Consider the following 16,312-nt stretch of genomic DNA (forward strand, 5'->3'; position numbering starts at 1 on the left):
TAATATCTCTCTTCCTCTGGGTTGTTGACTTTTTTGTTACAAAGAAAACCATTTAATCAAAGCCAACTGGCAAAGTGATTGTATGCAACAGCCAGCCAGCATATACTACATTCCTTCTCCATAGTCCCCCATATCCCTATTGAGAAGAAGAAAGTGTTTGACAAATATTTGTTTAATTAAGTGCCTAATATGTAAAGCCATTTGCTAGGTGCTGGTGCCAAATAAACAATAACAATAACAACAACAAAACCCCTCCCAGTATTATGGCTTCTAATTCACAATGAAATATCTACCTTTCGGAGTTTTCAGACCACAATACTTGCTAGAGAAATTTATCTTCATTTTGATTTTTTTTCTTATATGACAAATCAGTTACTCATTTATATGATTGCCCTTTGTTTTTATTGCAACCTATTTTATACCTTTTGTTACAGAAAGAAAAATCGGGAGACACATAATGCAGGTAAGAATATAGGAGTTTCACTTTTACATTTGGCATTCTCACACTCAGAATAAAGTTGTATTGGCTTTGGAAGGCAAGATTTTATACTCTGAAGCCTAGAATAATTGCTCATTTACTCATGGAAATGTATAGCTTATCTGTATTTAATTATTATAAAGGACTCCAAAGTGTTGAGGAAGAAAAAAGTAACCTTTTTCTGACTCACTATTTTTTTAAATACTGAAATCCAAAGGCTAATAAAGCCTCAGAATCTGTTGTTTCCAATGACTTCAATGAATACTATCAATTGAGAAAATCCCAAAGTAATTGAAAGGTGCATATGTAGTAGGAGGGAAAAGAGTGTTACAGGATACATATTATAAGCATTCAGATCCTGAATGCAGAATACTGTATTTATTGATTATTGAAGGTGGAGATGGGATACCCTAGCACCTCAGAATTTTATTTATGTTAGGTAATTTTAATATATTTTTTCATGTTGTAGAGTTTGACCATTCTGAAAGATACTATAAGCAACAGAGGGGTTATTCTTGCTTTTACTTATAATGCTTCAGACTGAATAACTTTTATCTGCATTGGTGTACAGAGCCAGAAAAAAGCTTCTTTTTCTTAAGGTTTTCCTCATCATTCCATTGAAGAATCAGGATCTGTTTCCCTACTGGTGCAGGGAAATTTGTGAATGGTCCAGTAGGAGATTACTATTCTCCTGGCAGAAAAATATCTTTAGTGTTAAAACACTTTGGACTTCAATTATATGTTCTGTTTTTGCCTCTTTTAAAAAAAAACTGTCTATTACCAGAGGGAGGGAGAGAAGTGAATATTTCTCATTTTTCCCCTCATCTTCATCAAAAGAAAGGCAGTATATGGTAGAGAGACATCCTTGAAATCAACAAGTCTTGCTATCCTGGCTCTCCTACCTTGGACAAAGCCACTGAACATCTTGTGTCTCAGGTGACTTTCCAATCAGTTAGCTAGCAAATATTTCTTAAGCACCTTCTGTATTGCCAAGCAGTGTGCTAACCACTGAGAATACAAAAAAAAAAGAAAGTATACGCACACACACACATACAGGATGATTGAACATCAGAGGATGTTATATTTGATCCTAGAGCCACAGTGAGCCATTGGAATATGTTAAATAGTCAGGCCTGCACTTCAGGAAGAGGGAAAAGAAATGAGCATTTCTATAACATCTACTATGTGCCAGATGCTGTGCTAAGCAATTTACAAATATTATTTCATTTGATTCTCACTGTAACCCTGGGAGATGGATCTTATAATTATCTTCATTTTATAGTTGAGGAGACTGAGGCAAATAAATGACTTGCCTAGCGTCACATAGCTAATAAGCATCTGAGGCCAGATTTGAACTTGGCTCTTCCTGACTAGCACTCTATCTACTGTGCCAGTTGCCTGCTCCATCAACTTGACAGATCATCTTGATAGCTAAGTGGAGGATGGACTGAAGTGTGGAAAGAGACTCAAAGCTTGGAGACTGAACAATAGTCCTAAAGCTTGAAGTAATCTGGACCTGAACTAGAGTGATGGCTGTGTCAGAGGAGAACAGGATTGTGAATTGGTAACTGATTGGATAGAGAGGGTGGGAGTGAAGAGTTCAGAATGATACCTAGGCCATGAGCCTGGGACCCCTGGGGGTATGGCAATGCCCTTAAGAGTAATAGGGAAATTTGGAAAAGGGGAAGGTTTTTGGGGAAAGATAATGAGTTGAGTTTTCAGCAGTTGAATTTAAGATGTCTGCTGGTCATCTAGGTGTCCAGAAGGCAGTTGGATATATGAGATTAGGAGGGTAGAATGGTCAAGGCTAGATGCCAAGCTATATTAATAGAGGAAGTTTCCTCAACTGGGAGTTCTCTGTATCCTTGAAATCACAGGTCCTGACATTTTCCTTATCCCTTTATCAAAAATCTTTTTCTGAATATCTTCAGTGCATCTATTGCCTGGCAATTGAAGAAATTCAAGGGAATGCTTTACTTTGTTGATTTGATTTCCAGCCTTGTTAATTTATTGGAGTTTAAGGGGTTGCCAGTGAAGCAGCCTTTCATGAGGAAGTAATTAGAGGCCAGTTAATAATTGATGTTCTCAGCTATAGATTAGGAAGCAGCAAAATTAAACACATAAAACAGGCGTTACCAATTGTGATAGAACCACGGTGTTCTTGACACAGTGTCCCTGAGTTCCCTGACTTCACTGAACTTCCTTGACTTTCTCCTCTCATGGATACTGATTGGTCTCTGCTTCCTGGTGCAGCTTCCTGCCCTGGTAGCAGAAAAGTGTGCTTCTCAGACTTGGTGGTTGCCTAAGACCACAGGAGTCACTATACATTGATGTGCTTATCTGGAGGCAATGGAAACCATGTCCAGAGAAGCTATGAGATGTATATCTTACTGGATTTGAACAAAGTAAGCCTCCTTTATTCAGTGAGGACCTCATTTTATCCCAGCATTGAACCTGAACTGAGAGAGGGCAGGCTTTAGAGTCATGCCTAGGACACCTATGCTATCGTTTTAAAGAACAATTTCTTAGAAGCATTATTTTCCTCCCCAAGTAATATTTTCCTAGATTTTCCCCCAATTACATATTGAAACAATTTTTAACATTTGTTTTCTGACAATTTGAGATCCAATTTCTCTCCCTCCTTCTCCTCCCTTCCTGAGAATGTAAATAATCTGATATAAATTATACATGTGCTATCATATAGTACCTTTTTCTATATATGCCATGTTGTGAAAGAAGGCACATATTACACATTCAAGAAAAAAACTCATGAAGGAACTACTTGGTTCTAGAAGCATTATTGTTAGAGGGGTGAATTTTATTAAAAAATTTAAATTATTTTAAAAACCTGATAGACATTTGTGAAGTTACTTCTCTGAATTTTTAATTCATTTAAAGAAACTCGGGTTTTCCATTCTCCTTTCTTGCAACCTTGAAAAGTATAATATTGCTATATTCTCATATGAAGGTTTTTTTAAAGCACTTATAGAAATAACATCACAAAATTTTGTATGGGAATGGTGAAAATCCTGTAGGCCTAGAATGGGCAGGCAGTCCTGACCTCACAAAGAAGGGACAAATCTAGAAGCAGAAATTGTTTAGTTGTTTTAAGCCATCTGCAATAAGCATTCCTGCACCCAACTAGCCTCCCTGAAAATCTTTTTAAACATCTCTTTTACCCAAGTATCCAAAACTTTTATCCAAGTTTTATCCAAGTTATCAGGTCTAGAGTGGTAGCTAACAGATAAGATGATTTCACGTTTGTGTCCCTTGATAAAGCTATGCAAGTTCCTAATGTCTTACTTTGGCTTCAGGCTCTTGAGATTCAGTCATTTGTTAAAGTGTTTAGTAATTGTTTGTTTGAACTAAAATACCACATAATAGACTACTGAATGTAGACTATCAGTATAGCCATTCTCTTTTGGTAATTTTTGTCATTTCAATATACCTTCTATACCTTGATGTGCTAGACTTTACTAAAGATCATATAAAAAAGAATAGTCATACATCTGTTTATCCATTATTGATCTTAAAACTTCACAGAATCACAGACTCTTTAAGAGTTTAAAGGAATTTCATAGGCTCTTCAGTCCAACTAGTCCCTGACCAAGGATGCCTTTTAGACTTGAACTTCAGAGCCCTTAGTTTGCATTCTAAGCACTCTGTGACCTTGGACAACTCTGGGAATTAACCTCTTAAATTAATCTCTTTTAAAGTCCTAGTTTACTAATGGGTTAAAAAAATGGGCATAATCATACTTGTACTAACTGTTTCATGGACTGGTTATGAGGGAAAAGCTCTTCGTAAACCCTTAGCTAGTGTCTTAATCATTTTTCTTTGACATTTCTTTATCTGGATGGGGAAAGAGATTAGACAATATCTAACTATGGAATAGATGTGACAGTTCATTAGTTCTTTACTTTCTTCTATTCAGTGGAAAGGCATCGAAAGAAGAAAATTAATGCTGGGATCAATCGAATTGGAGAACTTGTCCCTTGTTCACCTGCACTGAAGCAGGTAAATAATCACTTATGCTTACATTTGTTGCATAGGAAAACCCTCATTTATTCCTTTATGCTTTGGACCATTTCTTATCATTAGAATGGTCCTCTTCCCCTAGAAATCATGATGCTTGTGATATTTGAATAGTTATGATTATTTGCCATTTGTAGAAACAAAACATCCAGAGGTTTTGTTTTGAGTTACTAATTCCCATGACCTCTTCACCACCTAAGTACTTTGCTTTGTAGTGTTTTGAACTCATACATATTGTTTATGATTCTCTTTAGTTGTTTAATGCATATGTTTTGTCTCCCTAAATATATGATAAGTTTGAGGGAAAGCATTATGTCCTCTTATTCCTTTTTTTTCTCTACAGAGTACACAGTAAATTTGTGGAATGCTCCCTCATACAGTTTCTGTCCTGTCAGGTCCTGGTCTAGGTATTCACCTCTTGGCTATCACCAAAGGCAGGTGAAAGGGAGGAACTATGACCCTGATTCTCTCTCCCCTCTCATCCCCCTTCCACTAAATTACAAATGGAAACCAATCTTTGGCACCTGAAAACAGGAGTGGATAGAACTTTGGAATCATTATAGAGAAGAGCTGTAGATGCCTTCCAGTTGGCTCTTTCTCCATTTTGGACTCTCCACTACTGCTACATGCAGACAGTTTTTGCAAACTTATTTTGTCTGGTATAGAAACTGGTGGGCAGTCAACCAGAGGGTTTGGCAGGTAAACTTCATTAATTGCTTGTGTGCCTATTTGCATAGCAGCCTTGTAAAATAATAAGCATGTTATTTCCTATATTATGTTAAAAAGACATTACTTCGTTTCATTTAGCAAGTCTCTGCTAGGGCTAATTATTAAAATTTTGGTATACTTAGATTGAGTCAAGAAAAATCCCACTTTGCCTAACCATGTTTACTGGATCACACAGATTTCTAAAATCCAAGCTTCAATTTTAGGTGAGCTGGGACAATAATAGGAAAGTACTTTTCACTGATGTGACAATTTTTACATTATTTCATTACATCGTCACGATGACTTTAAAATAAATATACAGAGTATCACAAAAGTCTTAGGGCAGCTTTAAGCATAATAATTTAAATAGTTTTAAACTAAAAAACTTTAAGCTTTAAAAAACTTAAGAAGCATGATTTTCACCAAGGCTATTATAGATATTACTGTCTTTTTACAAATAATGAAATTGGAGTTCAGAGAAGCTATTGCCCAAGTTCACTTAGCTAGGAAAAGGCTGAGCCAGAACTAGAGATCTTGTTTTCTGATGATGTTCAGTGCTCATTTCGCTACATCATGATGTCTTTATAACCATGAATTTCCTACTATGTATTACATACTTTGCTAATCTTTAAGACCTTAAAAATGAAACATGATGTAGTCTCTATCCTTAATGGGAAGTTTTTGTAGTGGTGTGAATATCTCTTAATGCTTCAAGATATTTTGATTTCATATATGATTGTCCTGAATTAATCTCAGCATAGATAATATTAGGGTATGACACTACAACTCTTCAATGAAACCTTTTAGTATAATGGTGGCTACACAGATATAACAACATGAAGTGTGTTTGAGGATGACATTATTTCAAAGCCATGAATTAGACTAGATTTTCAGATATTCTTATTTAGTCTAAATGTAAGCCTACTTTTAGAATTTTGTGGCTGTTTCTTAAATAAAATTTTTTAAAACTTGGGTTTCTCTGGCAGAGCAAGAATATGATTCTGGATCAAGCCTTTAAGTACATAACAGAATTAAAAAGACAAAATGATGAGCTCTTACTCAATGGAGGAAACCATGAACAAGGTAAATATATATATACATATATATATTTCTTTCAAACTTACCCCAAATTTTCACCCCTTTTCAGTTTATACATATCACTATTCCATTGTTTGAAAATAACCAAATGAATAGTGATATACTCTAATTTTCTGCAAAATTTTAAACTAGGAATATTTATTTCCCTTTCTCTCTTATAATTGTATCTTCTGGCTAGAGCAATGCCAAAAGGTTATAAGGCAGATTTCTGTTTAGTTTAAGTTGAAACCAGGATCAGTTATTATGGCTATGCCCACTCATATCTCCTCAAATTACTGTTAGGACAGAAATAGGTGATACCTCATGGTGGCATGGAGGCAACCAGGGTTTTTGAGAGGCTCTGCCAACAGTTCACAGATTTATAAAGGCTTCAAGTTGGAGCCTGTCAAACTTGTTTGTTGTGTGATTGTGGTTAGAAGACCAGCATAGTGAAGTGTAGTATGAGGTTCATTATTGAAAGGTTGCCCACAAGGGCTGAAATTTTTTGGCTACAGTAACTCATGAAGACCATCTACAAAGATAATAAAAAATTTTGTTGCTCTCTATGCCTGTGCAAGAAATGTATTAAATGATTTAATTACTGTGTTTGCAAGAAACATCATACTGCCTGACTTCTGAAGTAGTGTTGATTTTTACTATCACAAAGCAATTTCAATTTATCTACAGAGGAAACCCGTTTATTGTGGCTAAAATACTTTGCCTGGGCATATGATGACCATGGTGGCAGGCAAGTTTAGATTATGCTCATGTATCTCATGTATGTAGCTGTGGTGAGAGCAAAAGAGAAGCCTCTTATGGTTGTAAACAGTATAATAGGCCAGCTGTTGCTTTAGATGAGAATAGAAGGTAGAGTTTATCCAGTGAGGTAGTGATGCTGGAATTCTAGGTCCATTTATTTATTTATTTGTTTGTTTGTTTGTTTGTTTGTTTATTTATTTGTAGGTTCTCTGCCTTCTATCTTAGTATCAATTCTAAGACAGAAGAGCAGTATGGGCTAGACAGTTGGGGATTAAGTGACTTGCCCAGGGTTACACGGGTAGGAAGTATATGAGGTCAAAGGTGTTGGTCTTTTAAACAAGTTTAGAACCTCTCCTGAGAGATGTGAGATCAGGTCCCAAGTTTATAATAGAGATAATAGTTTGAATTTACATAGAACCTTTCAGCTTATAAAGTGGCTTTCTTTTCATCAGCCCTGCAGGATAGTGAATGTAAATATCATTATGCACATTTTACTCAGAGAGGTAGAGGTACAATGATTTTTCTGTGGCAAAGCTTGAACTTGAACCTGTCTAAACTTTCCTTATTTTGTGCTGGTTGTTGCTACAGATAAGAAGGAGTATTTTCAAACTGGTCTGCGATAAATATTTAACTAATAATTACTGTTACCTACTCTAGCAATCAGGTAATTCGCTTGAGCAAAAAAAAATGGTTAGTGCTTACTTGGGGCTAGACTCTGAGATGACACTGTTTGGGGCATTAAAAACAAAATAGTCCCTGTTATTGAGGAGCTTAATTTCCTAGCATTTACAAAGTCAAGTAAATCCATGGTCAATTGAGAGAGAATTAACTTATGAGGAAAACAGATAAAGCTCCTTTGAGGAAGTAGCACCTCAGCTGAGCCTCAAAGACAAGGTTTCAGAGAAATGAGGGGTACCTGCCAGATGTGTGCAGATGCTTGTTCAGGAAACAGTTCCTACTCTAGTTTGACTAAAACATAGATTTTGTGAAGGGAAATTGTGTGAAAGAAGGCTAGGAAGGTAGATTGGAGCCAGGGAACTTTACCAGGCTGTGGAATTTATATTTTCTTCTCTGGACAATAGCTTTATGGAAGATTGTTTGGAGAGGAGGAAAATTAAGAGCAGGGAGACCAGTTAGGATACTATTAAAATAATCCAGGGCATAAGGAGGGCCCGATCTAGGAAGATTCTGACTTTTTAAAGGAAGTAGAGACAGATTTAAGAGAGAGGAGTGCAGTAGAACCTAGAAGACTTGGTAATTAATTATATATGGAGGGTGAGAGGAAGAAGAGTCTAAGATTATATACTGTACAGGTATGAAAATATATACTTCCTAGGGGCAAGTAGGTGGCTCAGTGGATAGAGTGCCAGGCCTGGATATGGGAGGTCCTGGGCTCAGATTTGGCCTCGGACACTTTCTAGCTGTCTGACTCTGAGCAAGTTACTTAACCCACTTAGCCTACCCTTTGCCCATTCTATCTTAGAATTGATACTAAATCAGAAAGTATGTGTTTAAAAAGAAAATATATGTTCACTAAAGGGGAGAGATTAGGGCTGGAGAGAGTAACATGAGAGAGACAGAGAAAGAGAGAATCATCTGTGTAAAAATGAGGATTGAAATCCATAATGCAGATGATAAAAATAATAGCCAACACAAACGTAACACTCTTAAGATTGCAAAGCATTTTTTTAGCTATTATCTCCTTTTAGCTTCTCAATAATTTTGTGAAGTATTAGTCCCATTTTCCAGATAAAGATACTGAACCTCAGAGAGGTTGAGTGTGTTATTCCTGATCATATAGCTATGAAGTGTTAGAAGCAAGATTTGAACCCAGAACAAATTAAATTTCAGTAAAAGCCTTCTAAACTTTGGAAATTATTTTCTTGTCAAATTATAAACTTTAAAGATGTAGACCGAAGGAAATCTGTATGTTCCTGAAGTGGTAGAAGACTTGTCATTGTATTAGCCCTGATAGAGTCATTGGATTGTAGATTTAGAGCTGGAAGGAACCATATAAGCTCATCTCATCCAATCTTCTCATTTTTAAGAAACAGAGCCTCATAAAGGTTATGTGACTTGTGAGGTAGTTCAGCACCAGGCCTGGAGATGGGAGATCCTAGGTTCAAAATCTGGCCTCAGACCCTTCCTAGCTGTGTGAACCTGGGCAAAGCACTTAATCCCAAGTGCCTAACCCTTAACTGCTTTTATGCCTTGGAACCAATACTTTGTATTGACCCTTAAGAAAAAAGATAAGAGTTTATAAATAAAATTTAATTTAAAAAAGTTATATGACTTGCTAAAGATCAAACAAGTAATTAGTGGCAGTGGCTGAGTTTGAATCCTAGTCCTCTGCCACCAAATTCAGCAGTCTGACTTGTATTAGAAGAGAATTTAAGATTGCTAGTACTATCCTAAGGGATGTAGAACAATTCACATTGGCTATTTAGTAATCATTTTGTAATCCTAGGATTATTTTTAATTGACATTTGTAACATTCTCATGATTTTTAAAAATTTTACAGCTGAAGAAATTAAAAAACTGCGGAAACAGCTGGAAGAAATCCAAAGGGAAAATGGCCGTTACATTGAATTACTGAAAGCAAATGACATTTGCCTGTATGATGACCCTACAATCCACTGGAAAGGAAATCTCAAAAATGCAAAAGTTTCTGTTGTTATTCCTAGTGACCAGATTCAGAAGAACATCATCGTCTATTCAAATGGAAGTCAACCTGGTGGAAATAGTCAGGGGACAGCTGTTCAGGGAATAACATTTAATGTCGGTCATAATTTACAAAAGCAGACAGCTAATGTTGTACCAGTAAAAAGGACTTGCAATCTGGTGACTCCTGTGTCTAATGCTGGAGTTTATCCCCCTGAAAATAAGCCATGGCATCAGACCACAGTTTCCTCCTTGGCTGCTAGCCAGTCTGTTCCTCTTTGTCTTCCTGCTGCCATTCCTGCTCAGAACATTCTTGAACTTTCCACCTCAGAAAGTGAGTCAAGTGTGCTTAATTCCAACAGCTCACAGATTACCCTTCCATCTAGATCTGAACCCCACCAACCAAATTCCTCAAATATACCACCAAGTGGTCAGAATGCTCCTGAAAGCAAAAACGGACAAGAGAGCCCCAAGTTACCGAAAACTGTGTCCTGTGCTACCAGCATCCCCCCTAGCACTTCTAGCCTTTCCTTTCAAGTACAACTTGGAAACAAATCCTGTCCAGGCTTGCAGCACTTTAGAAGTGATTGCCAGGACAACTTTGTGGTACCAGGTGCTGATAAGGCTTGCTCCCAGACTCTGAGACCTTTGGTCCCTAGGAATTCCTCTCCCTTGAGCATTAGTAAGAACACAGACTTAACGAGTAGAGCTAGTATAGAGGCACCGTCTGTAGCTCTAACAGTCAAGGCCACAGCTTCTATAAGCATGGTCTCAGCAAATCATTTAGACAGTGGTTGGTCTCTTTCTTGCTCTTTGCCTTCTTCAAGTGTTAGTGCTTCTGATTTGAAAAATATAAACAGCCTTACCCGCATCCCCTCATCTGGAAACACACAGACCACATGGACTACATTGCAGCTGGCAGGAAACACTGTTCAGCCATTAAGCCAGACACCATCCACTATTGTGACCCCAATATTAAATGAGCTGGGCACTGGTACCTCAGTTACCAACCATAGTAGACACATGGCTACAAACATCAGCTTGAATGGCTCATTTCCTACAGATGGGCAGCAGGTTGAGCAAGTAGTCGTGACTTTGCCTTCTTGTCCATCTTTACCTATGCAGCCACTAATTGCTCAACCAACAGTTAAAACTCAGCCTCCCCCAAATATCCTTCCATTTAATTCAACAATGCAAGTAATTCAGATGGCTCAGCCGGTTGGGTCAGCTGTTAATGCAGGTCCAGCTAATCCAAATGTTATTATTCTTCAGCCACCTAGTACCACACCATGCCCAGGAGTTGTGAGAGCAGAAGTTCCCAATCAAACAGTGGGTCAACAGATAGTGATTATACAGGCAGCTAATCAGAATCCTTTGCCACTCCTCTCTGCTCCACCTCCCAGTTCTGTTCGTGTCTCTGTTAATGGAGCCAATCCTGTAGTAGTGTCTAATAATTCCATGCAAAATGTTTTGGCTCCACAAACATTTGGAGGAAAGCACCTCGTCCATATATTACCAAGGCCTTCATCATCATCATCAAATTCTACACAGACTTTTTCTGTTACCATGTCAAACCAACAGCAGCCTCAAACTATTTCTTTAAATGGACAGTTATTTGCTTTGCAGCCTGTAATGTCTTCAACGGGAGCTACAAATCAAACCCCTATGCAAATTATTCAACCCACCACCAGCGAAGATCCAAATACCAATGTTGCCCTGAATACATTTGGTGCTTTGGCCAGTCTCAATCAAAGCATCTCACAGATGGCTGGGCAAAGCTGTGTACAATTGGCTATCAGCCAGCCTGCCAATCCTCCACCTGCTACTACTAGTCGCCTCACCCCGGTTAACTGTGTTTCATTACCAACTACTGCAGCATCTCCCATAACTACTGAAAACGCAACAGTACTACCCAGCTCTGCTAATCAAATGAACACTTCTCCAGTGAAAGCTCTCACTAGTTTGCCTTCTAATGTGAAATCAAAAAGAGTGAACAAGAAACCAGGACCCAAAAAACATGTAACTAACAAATCAGCATGCCTGGCGAATCCTGTTAGGGATTCGGGGAAATTAGATTGTGCCAACACAGAGGGATCGAATGAGCAGTCATGTGCTGATGGGCTGCTTGAAAGCCTACCTGTGGTATTAACTCCTACTGTTGAATCTCAAGCAAACAGTGTGAGTATTTCTGATTCTCATGCCTTTGAGGGTGTAAATTCTGAACTTATAGTCTCAGAGTCTAATTCATTAGAAGTATCCCATTCACCCACCCAAGAACCTGTAACAGTTGAACATTTTGTATTGGCCTCAACTAGGGATTCTGTGTCTACTTTGCAATCAGGGAGATCTCAAAGTAAGCCAACAACTAGTCCAGAGTTGTCAGATTCTTCCAAGTCCTGCATTTCATCCGGTATCTTGGCTCCCTCTTCAAATGATCCACATATTTTGGTTTCTCAGGTTCCTGCATCCTCATCAACCCAAAGCATCACAAGTACCAACAGTGCTTCAGAGGTGGAAATTATTGCTGAGCCATGCAGACAAGATTCAGCAGTTGCAATGCAAGCCACAGGCTTATTAAAGGGACATGGTTTAACTGCATTGCTCTCTGACCTTACTAAAGAAAAAGATGGTCAGAAAACCCCTCTTTCATCCCAGGTGGACCATTCTAACTTCTCTTCAGAGAACTCTAAAATCGTTGGATCAGGTATTGATTTGCCTCAGAAACAGGAGCTATTGCTTATGAACAGTGACAGTGGGAATTTACCACAGCATCATTCCTGTATTCCCGATCAAGAGGCAATCAATAGCTCTTTGCTTGCCAGCAGGCAGGCCGACTCCCCCATGTCACCTAGCTCTGGTAGTAGTCGAGGTTTCTCAGTTGCATCCATGCTTCCTGATACCACTAGAGAAGATGTTACCAACAGTACGTCAGCTAATACATGTGACAATTGTACTTTTGCAGAACAAACTGATATAGTAGCACTTGCAGCAAGGGCTATTTTTGATCAAGAGAACCTTGAGAAAGGAAGAATAGGTGCCCAGGCTGATATCCAGGAAACTCCTCCAAAGCCATCTGAAGCTTCATCTTTAGAGGGAGAACAGTCTTTCAAAACACAGGCAGCAAAAGAGAGTACCACAGGAGAGGTAGGAGCGACAGCAAATGAATTTAATTCCCAGGATCCAGTTCAAGCAAATATAGATAGGTCTCTTGAAAAACCAAGTTGTTCAGTATCAACTGAAACATCAAATGCCTCTATACAGGTTTCAACTTCTCAGTCACCAAGCATTTCCAGTTTAAGTGTTAATAATCTTATCCATCAGAGCAGCATCAGCCATCCTCTAGTAAGCTGCTCAGAGCAATCAGCGATTCCTGCAACAGTGAATCTATCAGTTTCATCTAGTTCCTATACCAACCAACCTTCTGAATCATCTCTGATGACTGAATATTCCCAAGACCAGCTAAGTACCATGACTAATAACATGCCAAATTCACAAATTCAGGAATCGCACTTAAAGTCAAGTCATGAAAGCCGAAAGGACCCTGCCAAGCGTCCTGTTCAAGATGACCTTTTACTTTCTACAGCCAAAAGGCAAAAACATTGTCAGCCAGCACCCCTCAGACTTGAAGGTATGACCCTGATGAGCCGGACACCTGACAGCATTGCTGAGCAAACTCAAATGATGGTTAGTCAAATCCCTTCTAACTCTTCAAACTCAGTGGTGCCTGTTAGTAACCCAGGGCATGTAGATGACCTTTCTCGGTTATTTCCATCCAGCAACAACTTTGTCACACCTGCTTTGAGACAACCTGAAGTTCAGTGTAATTCACAGCCTTCAATGGCTGAGCAGCAACAAAGCCAGGCAGGAAGTCAGCATCTGCAACCCTTGCAGCAGCATGTACCTCCTGCTCAAGGCATATCTCACCTTCACAACAACCATCCGTATTTAAAGCAGCAGCAGCAACAGCAGCAACAGCAACAAGCAGGACAGTTAAGAGACAGACATCACTTATATCAACTGCAACATCACGTGCCTCATGCAGACAGCTCCATTCATTCACAGCCCCATAATGTACATCAGCAAAGGACTATACAGCAGGAAGTTCAGATGCAAAAGAAAAGAAGTCTTGTCCAGGGAACTCAAGCCCCTCAGCTTTCAATACAGCAGAAGCATCATGGGAGTGACCAGCCACGACCCAAGGGTGGTCAGCCTCACCCCCACCATCAACAGATGCAGCAACAGATGCAACAGCATTTTGGGGGTTCCCAATCGGAAAAAAGTTGTGAGAACCCTTCAACAAGCCGGACCCACCATAACCACCCCCCAAATCATCTAAATCAAGATATTATGCATCAGCAACAGGATGTTGGAACTAGACAACAGGGTTCAGGAGTTTCTTCTGAGCATGTGACTGCACACAACCCAATGCAAAGACTTATGCCACCTAGAGGGTTGGAGCAACAAATGGTATCCCAGCCAAGTATTGTAACAAGGTCTTCAGATATGACCTGCACGCCACATAGGCCAGAAAGAAATCGAGTTTCAAGTTATTCTGCAGAGGCACTCATTGGGAAAACATCATCTAATTCAGAGCAAAGAATGGGCATATCAGTTCAAGGTCCTAGGGTTTCAGATCAGCTTGAAATGAGAAGTTATCTTGATGTTCCAAGAAATAAAGGGTTAGCCATTCATAATATGCAGAGTCGTGTAGATCATACTGTTGCCTCTGATGTTCGTCTTTCTGACTGTCAGACATTTAAGCCAAGTGGGGCTAGCCAACAGCCCCAGACTAATTTTGAAGTACAGTCCTCAAGAAACAATGAAATAGGTAACTCTGTGCCATCTCTGAGGGGCATGCAATCCCAAGCCTTTAGAATTAGTCAAAATACTGGGCCACCTATTGATCGACAAAAAAGATTACCTTATCCACCAGTTCAAAGCCTGCCAGCTGGAAATGCAATTCCTCCTAGGGACAATGAAAATGCATGTCACCAGAGCTTTATGCAGAGTTTGCTTGCACCTCATCTAGGTGATCAGGTCATTGGGAGTCAACGATCTATCTCAGAACATCAGAGGAATTCACAGTGTGGCCCATCTTCTACAATTGAATATAATTGTCCTCCAGGCCATGAGAGCATCCATATTCGAAGAGAGAGTGAGAGTCAGAATAGAGAAAGCTGTGACATGTCTTTGGGTGCTATTAACACCAGGAACAGTACTTTGAATATCCCTTTTTCAAGTTCTTCTTCCTCAGGGGACATTCAGGGTCGAAACACAAGCCCCAATGTTTCTGTACAAAAGTCTAATCCCATGAGAATGACTGAAAGTCATGGAACCAAGGGCCACATGAATCCCCCAGTTACTACTAACATTCATGGGGTAGCACGGCCAACTCTGCCTCATCCGGCTGTATCTCATGGGAGTGCTGATCAAGGGCCTCCTTCAGTTCGTCAGCCTAATTCTTCAGTAACCCAGCGAACAAGGCATCCCCTACAGGATGGTGGTGGTGGTTCTAAAATCCGTCAGCCTGAAAGGAATCGTTCCGGAAACCAAAGACATAACAGTGTCTTTGATCCTAGTCTTCCCCACCTCCCTCTGTCTACCAGTGGCAGTATGATTATTGGACGTCAGCAATCCTCTACGGAGAAGAGAGGAAGTATTGTTCGTTTTATGCCTGATGGTCCACAAGTACCTAATGACAGTTCAGCCCCAGACCAACACACTTTGTCTCAAAATTTTGGATTCCCATTTATTCCAGAGGGTGGTATGAATCCACCCATTAATGCCAATACTTCTTTCATTCCACAAGTTACACAGCCCAGTGCCACTAGAACTCCAGCACTCATTCCAGTAGATCCCCAGAATACGTTGCCTTCCTTCTATCCTCCTTATTCCCCTGCTCACCCTACACTGTCTAATGATATTTCAATCCCTTATTTTTCTAATCAGATGTTCCCAAATCCTAGCACAGAGAAGGTAAACAGTGGAGGTTTAAATAACCGATTTGGAACAATATTATCTCCTCCCAGGCCTGTTGGATTTGCTCAACCAAGTTTTCCTCTTCTCCCTGATATGCCACCAATGCACATGACCAACTCTCACTTGTCCAATTTTAACATGACATCTTTGTTTCCAGAGATAGCCACAGCTCTTCCTGATGGCTCAGCAATGTCTCCTTTGCTTACAATAGCAAATTCCTCAGCGTCTGACTCTTCCAAACAGACCTCAAACAGACCTGCCCACAACATAAGCCATATTCTAGGTCATGATTGCAGTTCAGCAGTTTAAACACTGATAGAAACTAAATGTGATGGGTGAGATTATATATTTGTGTATATGTAAATATATATATATATGTACATATATATATTCATGTGTGCATGTGTATATAGTCCGTTTTCTGTTATCCACAATAGGGAAGCAACAGCAGAGATAATCCAAAAAAGAAAAGTGGCTTATTGAAAGAAATTACACTTAAACTTGAAATGCACTATGACTTTTCTCCCAGTGGATTTCCCAAGTATCATTTAGGATGCTTTTTTTTTTTATTTCTTGGGTACAAATCAGATGGTATTAGAGATCGACCAACCTTGT

At 39.2% G+C, this 16,312-nt stretch overlaps 1 protein-coding gene across 1 annotated transcript in view; it reads left to right on the plus strand.

Moving 5' to 3' along the window:
* USF3 (upstream transcription factor family member 3) overlaps nucleotides 1-16,006 on the plus strand; it is a 29,507-nt gene extending 13,501 nt beyond the window's left edge. The window contains exons 4-7 of the mRNA XM_044666774.1: nucleotides 435-463; nucleotides 4,413-4,495; nucleotides 6,208-6,304; nucleotides 9,579-16,006. Of these exons, the coding sequence (XP_044522709.1) occupies nucleotides 435-463; nucleotides 4,413-4,495; nucleotides 6,208-6,304; nucleotides 9,579-16,006 (6,637 nt within the window). The remainder of the gene's footprint in view (nucleotides 1-434; nucleotides 464-4,412; nucleotides 4,496-6,207; nucleotides 6,305-9,578) is intronic.
* Nucleotides 16,007-16,312: the final 306 nt, after the last annotated feature.

The sequence above is a fragment of the Gracilinanus agilis genome, chromosome 3, assembly GCF_016433145.1.
Source record: "Gracilinanus agilis isolate LMUSP501 chromosome 3, AgileGrace, whole genome shotgun sequence".
Lineage (NCBI taxonomy): Eukaryota > Metazoa > Chordata > Mammalia > Didelphimorphia > Didelphidae > Gracilinanus > Gracilinanus agilis.